Genomic DNA, 22,500 nt, shown 5'->3' on the forward strand with positions numbered 1-22,500 from the left:
AAGGCGGCGTTTTTCTGTTAACTTTTTTGCATGTTTTGGATCTATCTATCTATCTATCTATTTCTATATCCGAATACCCGTATGTACATAAATTATATACTGTTTTTTATCAGTCCGTCTAAATAATAGCTTTTCATCTGGAAATCAACTAAACAATGGAAATTTAAGAAACGATTTTCAGAATTGTAGATATTTATATGTCCTGAAGTTTAAAGTACTTCATTGTGACGGATGTACTTCTTATTGGTAATATGTCATACACACACATATATATATGTATATAACTAGATTTATATTTATATATATATATATATATATATATATATATATATATATATATATATATATATATATATATATATATATATATATATATATGTTTGTGTGCTTGTAAACATATTACCAATGTGAAATGCATAAGTCATAACAAAAAAAAAAAATAAATCTTCCCTTTAACACTGACATGCTCACCAACACATACACACACACACACACACGTAATGTACATATACATTACATATACAAATATACATACACATTTATATATCAGAAATGAATGACTGTTTCAGATTTTTTTTTACTTAAGTTCTCAAAACAGAAAACATTTTGCAGCAAAAATTTAATACACTTATTTAGCATATATATATAACCTACGTTATTCGACACTTTGTTATTTACTTCAAGCTGTATTATTTAAGAGAAAGATCATGCAAGCAGCATATCCATGCAAGAAAGCCTACAAGCAATTGTGCGTGAGTATACAAAAGATCCGTTTACAGCGATACAGTATTTAAAATGTCATATATCCGTACTCTGAATGGTATATTTGACGAGGTTTTGTATTTAAAAATATTTTCCACACTTGTTTAAAATGCACGGGGTTTGAAATTTTGTAGAGAATGTTAGCCCATTTCTGTAGTTATTTTTGTATAAAAATTAACTCTTTTCTATAGCTATTTTTTGTAAAAATATTAATACATTTCTGTAGTTATTCTCGTGAAAAAATATTAATCCATTTCTGTATTATTTTTGTAAGAAATATTACCAATTTCTCTAGTTATTCTTGTGAAAAAATAGCAACCTATTTCTGTAGTTATTCTTGTAAAAAATGTTATCCATTTCTCTAGTTTACTATTGTAAAATGTATTAACCTAATTCCTATTCTTGTAAAAATGTTAACCTATTTCTGTAGCCATTGGTGTAAAAAATATTAACTTATTACTGTAGTTATTCGTGTAAAATATATTAGCCCATTTCTGTAGTTACTCTTGTAAAAAATATTAACTTATTTCTGTAGTAATTCTTGCAAAATATATTGACCCATTTCTGTAGTTATTCTTGTAAAAAATATTAACTTATTTCTGTATTCTTGAAAAAATAATAACCCATTTGTACAGTTATTTTAGTACAAATATTAACGCATTTCTGTAGTCATATATGTAAAAAATATTAACCTGTTTCTGTAGTTATTCGTGTAAAAAATATTAACTTATTTCTATAGTTATTCTCGTAAAAAATATTAACCCATTTCTGAAGTTATTCTTGTAAAAAAATTAACTTATTTCTGTAGCTATTCTTGTGAAAAATATTAACCCATTTCTGTAGTTACTCGTGTAAAAAATAGTAACCCATTTCTACAGTTATTCTCGTAAGAATATTTACCCAATTCTGTCGTTATTCTTTAAAGTTAAGTCGTGCATTATTTATGAAATATATATAAAGGAGTTATTCGTTAAACCTGTGTTCAATTTTAGCATCTCGTCAAACACCCATTCAAACAGGAGAGATTTACTCTCGCGCCGCGGCGCGAATTTCCCCACAATACCATAAAAAACAACAGACACAGGACGTCTCAAAAAGGCACAATACACAACAAGGAGAAGAAGAAGAAGAAGAAGGAGGAGGAGGAGGAGGAGGAATACTGCGTTCTACCACGGACCTCACAGGCAACTTGGTGTGGAACGGAAAAGAGAGAGTTTGTATATTACCTGGCTTACCTTGAATACCGATCGGCATAAGAAATTCTCTTTAACTGGCAACAATCTGCAATGATAAAGAGAGAGAGAGAAAATCTTCGGATGCCGATTCGTGCGATGTTGGAGGGTTGTAGGTTGAGGTGGGTGGGGGTGTGTGTGTGGCTTCTTTCAGGCTCCAAAAGTTGGTGGTGGTCAAAAATTCACGCTGGGCTGCGGTTTCATGTCGCGCACATATCATCGTCCGAATGTCTTCAAACACAAATGTTTTTATCTCTCCCTAACAGTTTTGCTTAAGGGAAAACCCGATACTTTCTGGTATCATTAACACTATTTTGTCTTCAAAATAACCCTCTGCCTGTTCTAGAATTCTTATATATTCCCTACATACAAAGGAATGAAGATCTTTCGACTTTGCTATTCTAGAATTCTTATAATACATTCTCTACATACAAAGGAATATGCCTATTCTAGAATTCTTATAACACATTCTCTACATACAAAGGAATGAAGACCTTTCAAGTATTCTCAATACTTACATTAAATTTTGATTTTATTCTAGATAAGCTAATCTAGGTCTTGTAATTAAGAAAGAAAAATGATAATTTTACATCTCTTAGACATTTGAAGATCACTGCACTCTTAGAAATTATTTGTACTTACCCAAAACCATTCAGTTATCACACCAATTCCACCTGTTACTCAAAACAGATATAATCTAATTTCTTTTCGGGGAATCAAAATAGTACACAATCAATCTATTATGTTTATATAGTAAGTAATTATCTAGACCTAACTGGTTAATAAAGACATTATTTTAAGGTTATTCCACTTCCTGCAGATGGGCGAAAAACATTTTGAACAGCAATAGCTACTAGGTCCAGAGACCTCTAGTACTCAGAATTTTAACATACCTTGAGCAGAATAGAAAGGCACGTGACTAAAAGAGAATATTAGTAAGAATCACACGGAAATAATATGGTGAAGAACAGTAAAAAGGAAAACGAAAAAGTATAGAGACTTTCGTCCTTCATGACATTTTTCGTTTTGCTTTCTACTGTGCTTGATACCTAGTCTTGAACTAAAGTGGACGCATTTTAAGAATATCACTCAGCCACGCCCCCTTCCCATGGCTTCGTAGATAATGCATGAAATTATTGTACTGCACTCTCAGACGATATCAGTTACTGCTTGGCTTTCACACTGATAACACCAAAAAGTCGTTCATCCCAGGGAGGAGTAGTAGACCCCAGAGGGAAGCAACCTCCTCCCTCCACCCATCCACAGACGGGAAACAGCGGGAGACTAATAAGGACAGCACTGCCAGCCATATGAGTAATATCGTGAAAGTGGGGAGGGGGTTAGACTTGGATGGCAGGGTGGGGTTGGGAGGACGTGGGCGTGGCCGAGTGATATTCTTACAATGCGTCGACTATAGATTGTTGCCCTCAAGCCTAACAGCTCAACAACCTTCCAACTTAGCCTGTCAGGGGTGAGGAACAGAACGAATATAGGCTAACGGCTATTAAGGCTTGGTCCTCTAGTAAAGAGTATTGTGATCTGAAACTGAAGTTGTTTTAAAAATTTCATGAAAAAAAGTGAAAAATAAAATTTCCCAATGGTATTCTGACATGCTCACCAACACACAAAGAGACAAGTGGATGCATTTTCCTGAGATGTAACCTAGTACTGGGACCCTTCTCTGAAAAAAGAGGGACGCCATATCTTAAAAACTAACCATAGAATTTTCTTGAAATATCTCATTATGTTTCCCACAGCCAAATTACGATTGAGATACTAATATAGCCTAACCTAACCTACCTAGGGGCATGGCAAAAAAAAACCGGGGTTACATCTCAGGAATTTGCCAATTGGATTACAGAGCAGCCCACACTCATAGTGTTTTGTTTGAAATAACTTGAGTCAGAGCAACAAAAAGCCTAAAAATTAATGTTTAATTTTTCAAATGAAGTTGAAAAGCTAAGAAAACAAACAGAACACAATTCAAAAAAAGAATATTTAGAAAGTGCTATAAATTCTCCTTCATGATATTCTACAGATTCTGTAGAATATCATGAAATTCACAACAAAAATGACATGACAACACACCCAAGTCCCCTGACGCTACGCACAATAATATTACACACTCAGGCGATTAAAATGTGAATAAGGGAAAGCTCAAATGTCCAAAAATGAGGTTGAACAGAAAACATAACTTACGTCAAAAAAGAATTCTATACCAAAATCTTCTACTATTGCTTACATCAGCAGTTACATAAAAATGCAAGATTGGTGGATGCCTTAACCACTTTAGCAAAAAAATCTTTCAAAATGTATAGAATTCCTTTAATAAAAATTGCAAATAAGCACAAAAAATTAGGAAAAAAAGCTTTTCAGACAGAAAAAAAGATTAAAATATTTTCGCTCGAACTCCAAAAGTTTGTGCTAAAGCATAGTGTGCTGGCTGAAGAATTATAAATAGGGGTCCTATTTCAACATGAATTCGGAAGAAAAAAAGGAAGAAAAGGAAGATGAGTCCTATTATTCCTGTAATTAAGATACGAAGAGTGGAAGACGCCTTCTTAGGTAGAGAGGGAAAAGCCCTCCCCCCCCTCTCCCTCCCACCTCCCCCTCCAATAGCTCCTAGAAATCTCCCCTTGAGGAGAACTGCTTATACATTACATTAGATACACTGAACGTCGATGGTGGGGCAGAATCCATTTTCATCAGATGTCTCTAAAAGGCCCTATATTTCTCTTGACCCTCAGGACTTGGAAAAAAAAATTGGGGGGGAGGGGGACTGAGTTCCTGGTACCCCTTTGACCTTTGCAGGGAAATAAATATATAAAAATCTGTTTGCTCTAATCTCAGACGTCAACCATTCCATCACACACATTTTAGATCGGTGGCTTGGCTTGTAGCCGGGTCGCATTGGTTTTCGTTTCAACTTCAGTCCTTTTTATTCCCACCGAAATAACTGTTCTCTGGATATCTAAAAAATTTACCGACGGAATTACATCAAACTTTGTGGAGGAGTAGGCTTTCATCCAAAGAAATGTTGGCTGAATTTTGAAATGAATCCACCTCCGGATGAGATTTTAATGGATATTTTTATTGTTTTTTATTTGGAATTTACGTTTATGAATTTAATGAGTTTCTAGGAGTGAGTAAAAAATGAAGTACACTTTTACTATAATTAACCTATGACGTCATCATGGAATTATTAGCTTTATTTTAGAATCTGTTTTCACTTTAGTCTTTCTATCCACCATGAGATATTTGGGATGAACACCATGTTATTTACTGGTGGGTACATTTTATTGACATATATATATATATATATATATATATATATATATATATATATATATATATATATATATAAATACATACATATTATATATATATATATATATATATATATATATATATATATATATATATATATAATGTTGCCTTTAAATAAAGTTACCAACCCATTTCAATAACTTGATGCAAATTCTTACAGACAAGATCTATCTACATAAAAAAATTATTCCAACAAAATATCCTGTTAACTTTATGCTCCCCTAATTGCCAGGAGAGAGAGAGAGAGAGAGAGAGAGAGAGAGAGAGAGAGAGAGAGAGAGAGAGAGAGAGAGAGAGGGGGCAAGTGGGGGAGGTTAAAGAAAAGAAATCGATCGTGACGATGATGGAGAGAGAGAGAGAGAGAGAGAGAGAGAGAGAGAGAGAGAGAGAGAGAGAGAGAGAGAGAGAGAGAGAGAAGGGGGAAAAGGTTAGAGAAAAGAATTTGATCTTGACGAAGATGGAGAGAGAGAGAGAGAGAGAGAGAGAGAGAGAGAGAGAGAGAGAGAGAGAGAGAGAGAGAGAGAGAGAGAGAAGTGGGGAGAAGGTTAGAGAAAAGAATTTGATCTAGACGATGATGGAGAGAGAGAGAGAGAGAGAGAGAGAGAGAGAGAGAGAGAGAGAGAAGTGGGGAGAAGGTTAGAGAAAAGAATTTGATCTTGATGATGATGGAGAGAGAGAGAGAGAGAGAGAGAGAGAGAGAGAGAGAGAGAGAGAGAGAGAGAGAGAATATACGAGACTTCATCACTGTATCCTGTCCTTGGGGAATCTGTTCCCTTCATCCTGGATGGATCGAAAGATTTGTCTATGGAAAGGAAAAAAAAGTCCTGGAAAGGAAATATCTGGCTATGGAAAGAAAAAAAATTCCTGGAAAGGAAAGATCTGCCTATGGAAAGGAAAAAAAGTCCTGAAAAGGGAAGATCTGTCTATGGAAAGGAAAAAAAGTCCTGGACAGGAAAGACCTATCTATGGAAAAGAAAAAAAGTCCTGGAAAGGGAAGATCTGTCTATGGAAAGGAAAAAAGTCCTGGAAAGGAAAAAAGTCCTGGAAGGGAAGATCTGTCTATGGAAAGGAAAACAAGTCCTGGAAAGGAAAAAGAAGTCCTGGAAGGGAAGGATCTGTCTATGGAAAGGAAAAACAAGTCCTGGAAAGGAAAAAAGTCCTGGGAGGGAAGGATCTGTCTATGGAAAGAAAAAAAAAAAGTCCTGGAAAGGAAAAAAAAGGTCCTGGATAGGGAAGATCTGTCTATGGAAAGGAAAAGAGTCCTGGAAAGGAAAGATCTGGCTATGGAAAGGAAAAAAAAAAGTCCTGGAAAGGAGACAACAGACATGGAAAACGTGAGAAAAAGAAGTCATGCAAAGAAAAACATTTTGTTGTTGTTTTTTCGTGTTTTTTTGAAGCAGTGGTGGAAGGGTGGGGTACTGTGCAAAATGTCAGTGAGTGGCGACTTCCTTCTTACTTTGCCATCTCGGAGAGCTGCAGTTTACCGTCCTTGTTTTGGTCGAAAACTTGGAGCTGGAATGAAAATTGGAATGAAAAGAGTTTTTATATTATAATTTTCATAATTCACGCACGTCCTTACCTGACTTTTAATGTTCTTCATTAAATATACCTTTTGGAATAAAAATCTTTTTTATATAATTTTAATAATTTATGCACGTCCTTATCTGACTTTTGATGCTGTTTATCATTAAATATATCTTCATAATACATGTACTATAAAATACTTATAGTGGCATCAGTCTTAAACGAGAAACAAATCCAGAGTTATTAACTGTACAGGCCAGCCCTATGAGAGCTGACAGTTAGCTCAGTGGTCTGGTTAAACTATTTGAATAATAATAATAATAATAATAATAATAATAATAATAATAATAATAAAAGTAAATGTACAAATATACTGAAGGAATAAGCTCTACACAGAGATTTTGAGAATCTAAAATACTTCTTTTCAACTGTAGGCTACACATTCTGGAAAGGTCTCTGTAGAGGTTTATCTTTAATGTCTGTGCATTTACAAAACTGTGGATTTGTTTCTCCAAAAACTGTGGATTTGTTTCTCCAATAAACGTCCTATCTTGAAGAAAATAGCGTTCTTGTTAATATTATAGTCCTTTATTTAAAACAAAAAGCGTATTAATCACTTTGGAATTGAACTTTTGTTTTCGTGTACAAACATCACACGAATTATTCATCAAGCGAATTGTTGACTGAAGCGATTGTGCATGGAGAAACCCAGGCTCTAAATACAGGTATAAACAATGCTCGTGAGTTAAACAATAGCTGACAGGGATATTTTTTGTGAAACGAAGTATTATTTGTTATAAAGGTTTGACATTTGAGATCGGTCTTTTGTTTACAAGAAAATTAGTATATACAATATCAATTGTCAAACTTGAACAAGTGGAATGTACAAATAAAATCATATAAAAAGCAAAGAATGGTGAGTGAATAAGTAAAAGATAGAACTAAAAATCTGATAATCATGAAGTACTGTAAAAATAAGAGTAAAAATGTAAAATAAACTGATAAACACAAGAAAACGATTCTATATTAGATGAATTTACAAAGGCCGAGAAGTTAAAATCACAAACACTAACATTTGATCTGGGAACCAGAAAAAAAAGATAATAAAATTACTGAGTAATCAACGAAAGAAAGTAAAACGAGAAAACGAAGATAACAGAACTACAAGAGAAGGCAATAAACTAAATAACAAATGAGATGGATAACGCGTAGAAGCAACATAAAACAGAAAACGGGTAAGATAGAAAAAATAGAAAACGGCAAAACTAAGGGAACAAGAGGGGGATACTATAGAATTTCTGCCCAGCGCTCTACTTACCATTGTGTCTGTGTATTCAATGAGTTTGTCTTCTGAAACGTCCTGGTCCTTTTTCGCTTCTTTGAGGAGGTCACGGAGGAAGTTCTGAGCCGGGCATTAGGAAATAAGAGGCAGGTGAGTTTCAGGTGCGTCTCGGGAGATCAGTTTACAAAAGATTGGAAGTTCTGGTGATCTATTTCCTAAAATTCTTTCTTTTTAGTCAAATTATTATACTTTTGAATCATTTCTTCAAAGATTTGATTTGATATCTCTCAGAGTAGGTCCAACGACAAAGGAATATTTTTCAGAAAGCAAATATTACTAACTTTTAATGATTATTTATTGCTTTACTTAAACCAATATAAGCTTGTGGTGAAACTCGTTACTTGATTCTAAATTTTTGAAAGTGTCTTCAGAACCTTAGTGTTTAAAGTTGATTACTGACATAACTTGATCACATTGCAAACTGGGAGTCAATATACTTCATGTCTTCAGCAAGAATGACGTGACAAATCATTTGCAAAACAAAGAAAAGAGTTAAATGGTTAATTCACAATTTTAAGAGTATCAGAAGAAACAGGGACTCCAGAATGAGCTCCAAGGTTGAAAATCCTCGACAAGATAAGAAACAGAACTTATAAAAAGAGAATGAAGAGAGTATCAATGCATTAATATAAAGATATATCAAACGTATGTAGATCTATAACTCAAGAATTTGAAGAGTATCAATGCATTAATATAAAGATATATCAAACGTATGTAGATCTATAACTCAAAGAATCCTAATGACAAGTCAGAGAATATTTCAAGACGCAAACCATAGTCCAATAACTTATGATCTGAGGGGGTCCAGGACAAAGATCATAATATATATATAACTTCCAAGATATAAAATGAGACTGGAGCAGAGAAAATACAATCCAGAATAAAGTAAAAAAAAAAATTAGCATAAAAAAACATCTCAAAGAGAAACTTTCGCAAATGGAGAGATGATTCTTCTGGCTCTAATCTAACATATTTTATTTTTTCCTTTTTTTTTGTATACAGAACCACTATTTTTTTTTATTCCAGTGACTTTGTTGTAACAAGAGAACATAAAAAAAATGCTATTGAAAATACACGTGCAGAACATGTTCTCCCTGATTCGTGTCTAAACTTCCCAAGCATCTGCAGAATCAGTAAAGATAACCACGAAATGAAACTGATTTCGAAAATAATTATTACCACGTTCTTGATCGTATACTATCTGTCAAGTAAACATATCCATCACTACTTTCAAAAGCAAGTCATCAATGCACTTTTATATCAAGAAATAGTATGAAGTATATTCCAAAAAATGTATTCATAGATAAATAAGTTTAACTATGTACAAATTCACTTCTCTGTTAACAAAATGGGTGCAAAAGGCATATAAATAACTGTGCTGTATACACTGATAATTTTGAAGCGTGGATGCTCAATTCTCAACTTTGTGGGAAGAAAAATGAAGATTTAACAAATGGGAGGGAGGTGTTTTAGATCAATGAATTCAAGGATGTAGGAATGGGGCTATACATTTCATCTGATTGATTATGAATAACTTGATGTATCATAATTCATTATATATTTGAAGAACACTAAATAACCTTTCTGTACGTTTCATATCCAGTCATAAAAGGGTGTCTTGGAAATTTTTCAACGACTGACAAAAAAAAAATATATAATAAAAAGGGATAAATTTTATTCTGTCAAGTTTCTTTCAAAGTTCTTATACTTTGTCACACGTTTTCTCTCTCCTTCTAAACTTTGATTTATTTGAAACGCTCAAGCTCATTAAATCATAATTCAAATCATTGGCAACCAATCCTCAATCCAATCCATGATCCAGCAGTAGTTTCACAGATCCATATGAGAGAGAGAGAGAGAGAGAGAGAGAGAGAGAGAGAGAGAGAGAGAGAGAGAGAGAGAGAGAGAGAGAGATTCATGATCAAGCAGTGGTTTCACAAATCTATGAGAGAGAGAGAGAGAGAGAGAGAGAGAGAGAGAGAGAGAGAGAGAGAGAGAGAGAGAGAGAGAGAGAGAGAGAGAGAGAGAGAGAGAGATCCATGATCTCAAGCAGTGGTTTCAAATCTATGAGAGAGAGAGCAGAGAGAGAGAGAGACAAGCATTCACAGATCCATGAGAGAGAGAGAGAGAGAGAGAGAGAGAGAGAGAGAGAGAGAGAGAGAGAGAGAGATGATTCAGTTATCAGAGATCCAGATGTAGTCTCACAAATCTATGAGAGAGAGAGAGAGAGAGAGAGAGAGAGAGAGAGAGAGAGAGAGAGAGAGATCCAACATCCAAAACTGATTATCGGTTGTATTTGGACCAAAGTCTCGAAGCCACAGGAACAGCCTAGAAGGAATATAAGTCAGGCTGATTCTCCTACGCATCTTTTGCGTCAAAGTTCGGCAGCGTCACGTGCCCTTCGAGGCAATGAACATGAGTACTACTGATGATGTTCGTGATTGACAGCTGACAACATCAACATGAGAGAGAAGGAGAGCTCCGAAAATAATGAGAAAACATGTTTTTTTTTTTTTAATTTCAGCGCGGTTTTTTGGGAACAATGTCAGTCTTGAATGGTTAAGTTCGATAAAAACTGAACGTGTTAATTGGGGATATTTTCATTTATGTTTATATAAAAATATTTGCTTGCATTTCCTATGACTTTGTGAGATTTCTAAAAAATGATTAGATGAAATTTTTACAATCCAAAACATTGGTGGGAACCGAATCGAATTTGCAATTTTATTTGCTGGGAAAATATATAAAAAAATAAATAAATAAATAAACAGCCGTATGCATTGAACTTTACCCATCTAACGGAGAGAGACTGTCTAATAAAATAAACATAAATAAAAAAATATATATTTGACATTAATCGCAATTATTTTCCGAGTTGAACGCAGATTACACGTACAAAATGAGACAGTTGGAAGAGAGAGTCTACAGAGAAATTTAAGAGATTCTGAAGTAGTGAGGACATAAAATTTAAGAGATTCTTAAGTAGTGAGGAGATAAAATTTAAGAGATTGCCTTCAGAAATGAAGCTGAAACGGAATTGTTCTTACAGGGATGATATTATCCAGTTTAAGAGATGCAATTAAGACCAAAGAATTAATGGCCAATGCGCCTTCATTCAAAGACGACTATATATCACTGTTTATAAGACAGGTAGCTTTAGTTTAACCAAACTACATAATTTTTTTTTAATAATCTGGTCTAAAGTGTTTACTCTAATATTAGTAGACTTACGTATACAACATAAAAACAACTATCTCCAGACAACGTTCATTACTCCTATCACTACTGATTACAAAAGTTTCCTCTCACACGCCCCCTAATGCAAAAATTTCAGGAGGACCCAAAACAAAAACAAAAAAATTCCTCTGAACAAAAATTAGATGAAAAAAAAAAATTGCAAAAAGACCTCTTTTTAGAATCGCATCCTCACTCTCATGATGCATCTTGTTTTGCCCGTATATCATACATAATAAATATTTCAAATCGACTTTTTTTATATATACAAACGGACATACAGTAAGTCAAAACTTGAAAAGAGTGACCTGGACATGAGAGGGCGTGTAATAAGAAAGCACCATATCTCTCTCTAACGGACAGTAAGCATCAACCGTCTATTTCAAAGCTACTCCACTCAATTAGCTACCTCCACCCATCTTGGACTAAGTTCTACCACAGGGAAAGCGTCATCTACTAGCGAGGTAGGAGGGGGGAGGGGTTGGGAGGTTGGGGGACAGATGGAGAAAGATGTCTTCTTTTAGATTAAACTTTGCTTATCCTTGAGTATTTTATAGTGTTCTGACCAGAGTTAGAATATTTCTGTGGTTTTACTTTCAGTTTTCAGCAGGAATCCGATCGGTGGGATATGATAGTAAAGGCCATGGTATAAGAATTGAGGGTTGGTTCCAGGAGCTGGGGAGACTGGATTCGACGCCTTTTGGGGGAAAGGGGCGGGCGGGGGGGGGGGAGATGACCTGAGAGGGTGGGTCAGAGAGGAGATGAGAGGAACGAGGTCAAGGAGAAATACATTACACCCTGGCTTTTACTGAGAACTAGTCACAAAAAAGAATGTCCCCTGAGGTATTGAGGGTGCGTCCACACTGCAGTATAACATGTCAATAAAACACACCACGGCTACTTATCTTGGACACATCACCAACATGTTAAATACAAGTCAACGACTTACTGTCAGTTCTAACCACTGATTATCCAGCATTTGCAAACAGATCTATTCCCCACTTACGATCGTCGACTTGTTTTCAACCAGTCTGTGTATGTATGCAATAAGCTTCCGACATGTGTCTATGACATGCTGGGTTGTAATGTAGACACACCCTGAGCTATCTCCAGAGACATTAACCTGAGAACATGCTTGGGATACCCAAAGGTCATTGCAAAGACAATATCCTGAACTGACGTTAGTGCAAATTCACAAGCCTTTGCCCATCAACTGTTATTGACACTGATATCCCAAAGATTTGATTCCATCGAAGTGATTCAGTGACTTTCTTTTTAACAAAGAGTGGTTGTTTTAGATGTACTTTCACTGCAAAGTTGCATAAATGCAGTAACAATTGTTGCTCCAATGCCAAAGTGGACTGTTTTACAAACATGAGCCAAGGTGCATTCACATTCAGAAGGAAAAGTGGCTGTTAATACAAATTTACAAAGACTTTAGGCTGTTAAACAGATTTTATCGACTCCTGAACATCTACGGGTGTTCAGTCTGATTTAGCTGACTTTTATTTGGCTTTTATGTATGTTCTTAGAGTTACTTTGATGTTACTGTGGTGTTTACAGACTGTGCGGGTGTGGTTGGGTCTTTCTGGTGGACAGCTTGATTTGCAAAATGTTTTGAACCTGTTTCTCAGCGAATTGAGACATTCGTGGAGGGGTGAAGAGGTCTTAGGCACCTCTAATTCATTTGGATGCTTAGCATCTGATGAGTTTGAAACACGGCAAGCCATTATGAATGATGGAAGTACTCTTTAAAACAAACATTACAGAAGATAAAAATAAAGTATTCTAAAGTTAAAAAGAGTAAGACACTTCTTGTCTGTAAAGGAACCATGTACCACAGTTCAAGAAGTTGTTCATGCTAAATAAGTCACTAGAAAGAAATACTGCAATGGCTTAATTTAATGACCAAATAATTCAGCAAAACAAATAGAAAAACAGGTCTTACAAGATCACAAAACAATTTGCAAACAAGTCCACCGTAAAAGCCATCTGAGATTACTTATGACGAATCAGGAGAATCTACAAATGTGCAATGAGGATAAGTAAATGCAACCAGAGTCATGGATAAAACGAAGGACACCAATATCTGAAGAGCTTCCATTTTGGTCAGAAACATCTTGTTCTCACTGGCTACTTGAAGGAGGGTCACTCAGGACATGAATCAAATGGGATGTCAGATCTTTCGAGGAGGACTCTTTCAATAGATGAACAGAGGCACATTCATTCCAGATGTCATGTATTGTCACCCTTTGAATAGGATCTGGCAATGTTTCGTTTTCAGGAAATAGCTTTCCTTTCTCATCTGAAGGGGATATTGAATCTAAGCAAACGATGGGCAGGTGTAATGTCACATCAACTGTTTGTATCTAGCGCTTTCTTCCACACTGTATTCTCATCTTTGATAGCAGATGCATCTCTGATGAAGGATGGCCTTGTATCTACAGTAGATCTACAGCTCATATCCAGCTAACGACGCACCTCTCTTCTGCCAAGTGAGCAAGAACAACATAAACAAAATGGAAACGGGAAAAGGTGAGATATCTGCATCACTTCCTTTTATTCCATGTCTGTTGGCACAGCGGGAGTTATAGCTAAGTTACGAGGGCTACTTTAATGGCACCACGCCTAGTCTGCGATGATTAGCCTATCGCGCAGCTACTAAAAGGGGGCGCTTTCTGCTCCTCCGTGTTGGCGCTAGCGTTTAGTACAGACATTAGACTGGCCGAAAAACCCCTGCTTAACTGGCATTCGTTTAAACAGACGAAGAAGAGGAATAAGAAGGGAGAAAATGACAAAAAAAAAAAGACATACTAGAGAGGGCCTTCGACCAGTCCAATGATGGTTCTGGAAAGCCAAGTTTCTGAGCATTCCTTGATATGTGTCCTTGGCATTAGAGTTGAGACTGGCAAGATCTGTTGAGTTGGTTCGCAATATTTAGTGACATCAGGGTACTCAATTAGTCCCTGGTTCTCGCTTAATAAGTGAACTGAAACAGAAGGGGGTGGGACTAAAAACTCGTTAACGTTACATATAAAGGATCAAAGAAGTTTACACATATACAAACATCTTTATATGTAGACATACATACTAGCAAACAGATTTATATGAACATACGTATGTACCAACAAACATATGCCATACAAGAGGCCTTACTGTATGTAGTGTATACGTATAAATCTGCCTCTATATGGAATGGTTCCTTCAAGGTCCTCTTGCACAAAACATTGTATGATCAAGTTAACGTTTTTCACATCGTTCATCTAAGGAAGTTTGGTGACGATTATTAGAGGTGAAGGGTGAACTATACCAATGTTTGCTATGCTGAAGGAACAACATGATCATGATTCCACTAAGCAAACACTGGTTGCTAGGCGACCATCAACCGAACACCAATGGCCATGCTCGAACTAACCTTGCCCATTGTGGGCAACTGGAGAGGAAATTACGGACTGCCGCAGAGCACAGTGGATGTGTTGGGAATGACAATATTTTTTATCTGTGATGAAGTCAGCCAACTTTATTATGATATGGAAGAAAAATATCCATCGCGTGCCAAAGGACTAGGAGACTAATACATCGGATGCTTCATAAACTCAGCGATCAGCAAGCGCAACACAGGATGTCTGGCTAAAGAGTGTGTAATGGTGCTCTTAGGAGGAAAGTACAAAAGAGTAATGAGGCACCAGTAGCGTTCTCCAATTTGTCTCTCCCTCCTGGGGCTCACTATACCTTTAGCTCGTCTGCCTCAATGTAACCACTGTTGTCTCTGTCGTAAGCTTTCCAGATCTGCGGACAAGATGGTAAGACTTTGAGGACGGAAGGGAAACCGATGATGGAACAAAAATTGAGGAAGAGGAAAGGTGGAGGAAGAAGAGACAGCTCAGGGGCCGGCTAATTCCAAAATGAAAATAAAAAAAAAAAAAAACGGGGGGATGGGGGCATCAAGGTCTCTCTTTCTCTTCTTCCCTTTGACCTTACCTTGAGTTCATTGGAATCAATATAACCATTATGGTCTGCATCATAAGTCTTCCAGATCTGCAAGAGAGGACAAAACAGATGAAACTTCAAGGTGGTGGTGACTGGGACAGACAGAGGGAGGGTGAAAAGGCTGGGAACTGTGCTGTCTCAGTGAACTTAGCTTTGCATCAGGGGTCCCTTGCTAAGGGAGGGGGTCTATGGGAACTGGTTCAATAGCCATAAGGTCACACAAACTTTGAGGTTATCTCTTATGGTTTACCTCAGTACTGATATATATATAGTATATATCAAGGTCATTTTCGTTCCAGGAAAAGGCCTCAAGGAATAAAAATGCGGTGCAGTAAGTTCTAGAGATAAACAGTGTAATAAAGAGTTCTAGACATAAAAATTCTGAAAAGTTTAATGGTCAAATGGAACAAAAGTCGTCAACCTACAAATGAGTTTATTAAGCAAATCCTTCTCGCTGGGATAAGGGTTCTGAATATAAACCAACGAACTGTACTGTGAGTCTTTCTGTCTTCAGGGATCAAAGGTTTCGTACGTTGAGTGACAGCGTGGAACCACCGAAATCACTTATGGTAGGGGGGAAATGTGATGAACAATGTCAATTCTTATATATAAAGACTTAGATCTGATAATACAAATGAACAGAGCACGGAGACCTTTCCCTGAAAAAAGCAGGACGCCATATCTTAAAAACTAACCATAGAATTTTCTTGAAAATAATCTAATTATGTTTCCCACACCTAAATTACTTTAACAATACTTATCTAATCTAACCTAGCCTAACCTAACCTAACCTAACCTACATTACTTAACCTAACCTAACCTAGGGGCACGGCAAAAAAACTGGAGCTGGTTCAGTGCTAGCATACATCTCACGAATTTGCCTCCGGTATCAGATCCGTTTACAAATTCAATGACCGGTCATGAAGTGACTAGAATATCTAACGAACGTCCATCGCACAAGAGGAGTACAGAGCTGATACCCGCCACGGCACTTGCCCGCAAAGAATCCTAAAAAAATAACGAAGAAAGTTCCTCCGGGGATGGAAATGCATAAACGAAGAGTTTCTCGCCTCTGATAAAGAAAGTTATTCGTGAGTTATGCAAATAGGAACCATCAAATTTACATAAACTCTTACTCGGGGGCAGTTACAACCCACGGAGATCCCAGCGCACTCCCAAGGGGGAGGGTCAGACAATTTAAGAAATTAGTGACGAAGGCGGAACGGAACTTCTTTGAGGCATTCTTCGCATAATAACGTCTTGTGCAAAAGAGGGATCAGTTGTATTGAATAACGGTTATTTGAGAATCAAGTAACGGACTTTACGACTGTCTCCTTGAGTAGTGTTTCTCGGGAATTCGGCTTTCGCTCGAGTAATGTTCTTCTTCTTGGGCATATATATATATATATATATATATATATTATATATATATATATATATATATATATATATATATATATATATATATATATATATATATATATATATATATGTGTGTGTGTGTGTGTGTGTGTGTGTAAAATTTCCCGAAAAATATCTTTATCTTTGGGAGAAGGAAACTTATTCTTCTTCTTGGATATATATATGTAAAATAAAACCCCGAAAAATATCTTTATCTTTGGGAGAAGAAAACGTAAATAGAATATACATAATACCACGATCATAATGTCCCATTGCCTTATACGGCTTTGCAATACTTAAAAAAAAAACAGGGAATTGAGACAAAACATTATTTTAAAGAATATACTTACCTGTAATTACGAGTGACAAACATACCTTGAAAAAATACCACTGGAACGTAATGTGATTATTTATATCTAAAGTACTCAATACAGTAGATCAAAAATATACTCACGGTGGAGGATAAAAAAAAAAGTTACAAAATATTAAAGAAAAAGAATGATTGAAATCCTTTGTGTCCTCTTTAGAATATCTGAAATAGAAAGCTGTCAATTGTAAACATCTCTGCGGAGAAAAGGGAACTTTCTTGTGTCTCAAAAAACCAATGAAAGATTATTACTAATAACAAAGAAGGCAAATCATACATTCCTCATTAAAAGTGGCTAAATAAATACACAGTTCACAAAATAACTAAAGGATCCTTTGACAAACAGCATCATTCATGCTCATACAGACCGTATGCTCACTATGCTCATATACAAAGCAATATAATAAAAAATAAAAGAAAGACAATACAAAGCAGTCAGTCCGATATTAAAAAAAAAAAAAAAAGGCATTACAAAGCAGTCAGTCTGATATTCAAAAAATTTTTAAAAAGACAATAAAAAAGCAGTCAACCTGATATTCAAAAATAAAAAAGACAATACAAAGAAGTCAGTCTGTATTCAAATACAAAGCAGTCAGTCTGATATTAAAAAAAAGACAATACAAAGCAGTCAGTCTGATAATTAAAAAGACATTACAAAGCAGTCTGTTTGATATTCAAAAAATAAAAGACATTACAAAGCAGTCAGTCTTACAAAGCAGTCAGTCTGATATTAAAAAAAATAAAAGACATTACAAAGCAGTCAGTCTGATATTCAAAAAAATAAAAAAGACAATACAAGGCAGTCAGTCTGCTATTCAAAAAATAAAAAAAGACAATAAAAGCAGTCAAAAAAAAATAAAAAAAGACAACACAAAGCAGTCAGTCTGATATTCATACAAATGGCAGCTCCTGATCATCCCATTTACATTCACCTGTAAAACAAACTAATAAAATAAACACGATTATGAACTATATGAAAATTAAGATAAAATCCCAGCAAATAATTTCTTTTAACAGCATACACACTCACGGCAATTCATGACGCTTCATTCAAAATGAATTGAGCTAAAATAAGCAGTAAATATATATAATGGCACAGTAGCAAGGATATTAATGACAAGAGAATCCAGAATTTCATTACTAAAACGTTGATCAATTATGTTTTCAAATACAGCAGTTACCACTTACATGATAGGTTTACTACTGAAGCTATGTAGCATGGAATACAGAGTTTAGGCCAAAGGCCAAGCACTGGGACCTATGAGGTCATTCAGCGCTGGAAAGGAAATTGAGAGTAGGTAGGTTTTAAAGGTGTAACAGGAGGAAAACCTCGCAGTTGCACTATGAAATAATTGTTAGGAGAAGGTGGATAGCAAGATGGAAGAAAGATAATATGAAAGGAGGTACAGTAAAAGGAATGAAAGGGGTTGCAGATAGGGGCCGAAGAGAAGTTACGAAGAACCTTTAGTAATGCCTACAGTGCACCCCGTCAGGTCCACTGACGGTAGTACCCCCTAATTCAAGCACTATAACAGTGTACGTGAAACATTAATATTAATATTAATAATAATATTAATATTCTTTTCCTTGTCACCTAAATTTCATATTTCCATTTGATCCCGTACCGCCATACATGCACACATACATGCGTACATACATTCATTCACATATACATACATCCATACATAATACTTATTTTGAAAAACACAAAGATACGAACATATGTATTGCCATCATATTATAGCTTAACTCGAGTATGCATGCACTTCCTAATATACTTTATACATACATATATATATATGTATATATAATTATACATATATATAAAATACATTATAACTTATATAATTATATTTATGTTATATATATAAATATATTATATATATATAAATAAAAAAAATATATAAATGTATATACATACATATATAATTCATATATATGAATATATATGTATTTATATATATATAAATATATATACATATTATATATAATTTATATATATATATATATATATATATATATATATATATATATATATATATGTATATATATATATATATATATATATATATATATATATATATATATATATATTTTATTATATAATTTATATATATATATATATATATATATATATATATATATATATATATATAATGGCAATATATATATATATAATCCTATATATATATATATATGGCAATTCATGTAAGCAATCCCAATTAATTCTCACCTTCATGAATTCGACCGAGGAGTCCAGAGGATTGTCGAACCGGAAGAGAAGAAGGAAGTTTTCCTCCATGGGAAGCAGTTGTGCCAACTGTCAAAAAAAAAAAAAAAAGAAAAAACCAGTTAAGAGCAGTTTTTTTTATAGGTCAGAGAATCTCTCTCTCTCTCTCTCTCACTAAAAATATCTCTCTCTCTCTCTCTCTCTCTCTCCTAAAAACATTTGTTAAGAAGACTGTTTTAATAGAATCTCTCCCTCTAAAAACATTTCTTAAGAAGACTGTTTTAACAGAATCTCTCTTCTCTCTCTCTCTCTCTCTCTCTCTCTCTCTCTCTCTCTCTCTCTCTCTCTTTCTCAAAATATTCGTTAAAAAGACACTTTTAACTGAAGCTCTCTCTCTAAATATATAAAAAATATTCGCTAAAAGACCTTTTAACAGTCTGTCTCTCTCTCTCTCTGAAAAATATTCGTTAAGAGGACTTTTTAACACTATAAAAATAAATATTCGTTACAAAGACTTTTCAACATCAACAATCTCCCCTCTCTCTCTCTCTCTCTCTCTCTCTCTCTCTCTCTCTCTCTCTCTCTCTCTCTCTCTCTCTCTCTCTCTCTCTCATACGCAAGCTTCGAATGCAACAGGAATTTTCACACGAATTTTCCCCATCTACAAAACTGAATTAAGAGTAAGTGTCAAGAACAGGACAACTTATATCTCGCAGGCTTTCAAAAAACAGCTAAAGCGAATTAGACGAAGGGACTATTTATTGAGATTACATTAAAGAAGGTCAATAACAGCGCTCGTGACCATAGAAACAGACCATTAGACCACATACAAGAGAGAAATGACCATCTAGACAACCATATTTGAAATGCCTGACTGTTCAGGGAGACTTAATTTGTAAGATCAGTTTTGCTTGTTCCAACAATTAGTAGGAGAAGATAAATGTAATAGCTTTGAGCTCTAATGATACTCAATTAAGTTGTTATATTTATGTAACTCGAAATTGGAGCATATATTTGGTAACATGCAATCTGAGTGGGTGACTTTTTTTTTTTCAGTGGTCTCAAGGTTTTGGCTGAGTCTCTGGTCTTACAATGGTCTCGAGGCTTCAGACTTGGCTGAGACACTGGTCTTACAATCCCACGCTTTTTGTAAATTGAAGGGGTGATAACACGAGCAAATGACTTTCTTTGCGTTGCATTTGACTGACGTAAAATTGTTATTTATTAGATTAATTACAAACACACACATTATTTATATATATATATATATATATATATTATATATATATTATATATATATATATATATATATATATATATATATATATATATATATATATATATATATATATTATATATATATATATATATAAATATACATATATATATATATATATATATATATATATATATATATATATATATATATATATATATATATATATATATATATATATATATACATACATACATACATATATATATATTTACAACACATACATACACACACACCTACACATTTTAAGCTGCAAAATCCTGGAAAGAAGAAAGAAGTCAGTGACAGTCATTAATTTTACGAGGGCTCTTTACACGGCTCGAATCCGGCCGAGTTCAAACAATAGTTCCATCCTCGTGGAAGTAGTTCTGGGGCACAGAGACGCTTCCTCAGGAGCAGTGGACGTTTGCCAAAGTCATAAAATGGGGAAACTTAAGAAGAAGAGGAAGAAGAAGAAGAAGAAAAGAAAGAATAAGAAGAAGAAGTAGAAAATGAGGAGAAGGAGGACGAGAAGAAAAGAAAGAATAAAAAGAAGACGTAGAAGAAAATGAGGAGAAGGAGGAGGTGGAGAAGAAAAGAAAGAAGAAGAAGAAGAAGAAGAAGAAGAGGAGGAGGAGGAGGAGAAAAGAAAGAAGAAAAGGGGGAAGAAGAAGAGGAGGAGGAGGAAGAGGATGAGGAAGAAAGAGAAGAAGAGGAAGAAAAAGAGGAGGAAAGAGAAGAAGAAGAGGAGGAGGAGGATGAGGAAGAAAGAGAAGAAGAGGAAGAAAAAGAGGAGGAAAGAGAAGAAGAAGAGGAGGAGGAGGAGAATGAGGAAGAAAGAGAAGAAGAGGAAGAAAAAGAGGAGGAAAGAGGAGAAGAAGAAAAAGGAGAACAAGAAGAAGAAGACGAACAAAGGGAGGAGGAAGAAGAAGAAGAAGAAGAGGATGAGGAGGAGGAGGAGGGGGAGGTGGAAACAGAAGAAGAAGAAGAAGAAGAAGAAGAAGAAGAAGAAGAAGATGAGGAGGAGGAAGAAGAAGAAGAAGAAGAAGATGAGGAGGAGGAGGAAGAAGAAGAAGAAGAAGAAGAAGAAGAAGAAGAAGAAGAAGAAGAAGAGGAGGAGGAGGAGGAGGAGGAGGAAGAAGAAGAAGAAGAATCCAAGTGCCCTTACCTCTCTAATCTCAATCTTGCCATCTTGGTTGTCGTCGTAAGCTTCCAGGAAACAGGTCTTGAGTTCGGCTAGCATGGAATCGGAGACGCTCTGGGAAAAGGGAAGGAAGGAAAAGAACCTCATCAGAAAATTCGAATAATGTTAACCTTTCTATTTTCAAGATTATTTTGACTCAAATTCGTCTTTAAATTTAACTGAATTATCTTTAAGCATGTATTTTTTATTTTTCCTTTTTTTTAAATTTCGTTTTTGATGTATATAGAGTATATATATATGGAATGTCTGGGAGTTGCTTTTGAGACGGAAGACCAGTCGAAAGGAAGTATATGAATTATTGATTTTATTTAATTATTTATCTTTTTTTTTGTAGCTTGAAAACAAAAACTCGGGAATCAATCTTTCATCTCACCAAGGAAAGTAAAATACTCGAATGGCTTAATATACAAGTAAAAAAGAAAGAGAAAAAAGTAAATCTAGGCGTCCAAAGCAGAATCAAAGCCACGAATGAAGAAATGCATTAAAGTATATAAAATTAATAAAAATCGAAGCGTTTGCCTTCTAAGAGTGTCGTTGGTAGCAAGACTCAAATTCATACAGAATGCTGAAAAAGAAAAAGGAAATGAAACGAAAAGAATAAAGGAGAGAAAACAGAATAAGAATAAGAAGAA

General features: G+C 35.0%; 1 protein-coding gene across 1 annotated transcript in view; it reads right to left on the reverse strand.

The window, feature by feature from the left end:
- The window catches only part of Cbp53E (Calbindin 53E), a 295,119-nt gene that overhangs the window by 23,249 nt on the left and 249,370 nt on the right, over positions 1-22,500 (reverse strand). The window contains 6 exon segments of the mRNA XM_067117208.1: positions 1,989-2,043; positions 6,778-6,833; positions 8,164-8,247; positions 15,154-15,210; positions 19,413-19,499; positions 21,833-21,922. Coding sequence (XP_066973309.1) covers positions 1,989-2,043; positions 6,778-6,833; positions 8,164-8,247; positions 15,154-15,210; positions 19,413-19,499; positions 21,833-21,922 — 429 coding nt within the window.

This window comes from Macrobrachium rosenbergii, chromosome 2 (genome assembly GCF_040412425.1).
Source record: "Macrobrachium rosenbergii isolate ZJJX-2024 chromosome 2, ASM4041242v1, whole genome shotgun sequence".
Taxonomy (NCBI): domain Eukaryota; kingdom Metazoa; phylum Arthropoda; class Malacostraca; order Decapoda; family Palaemonidae; genus Macrobrachium; species Macrobrachium rosenbergii.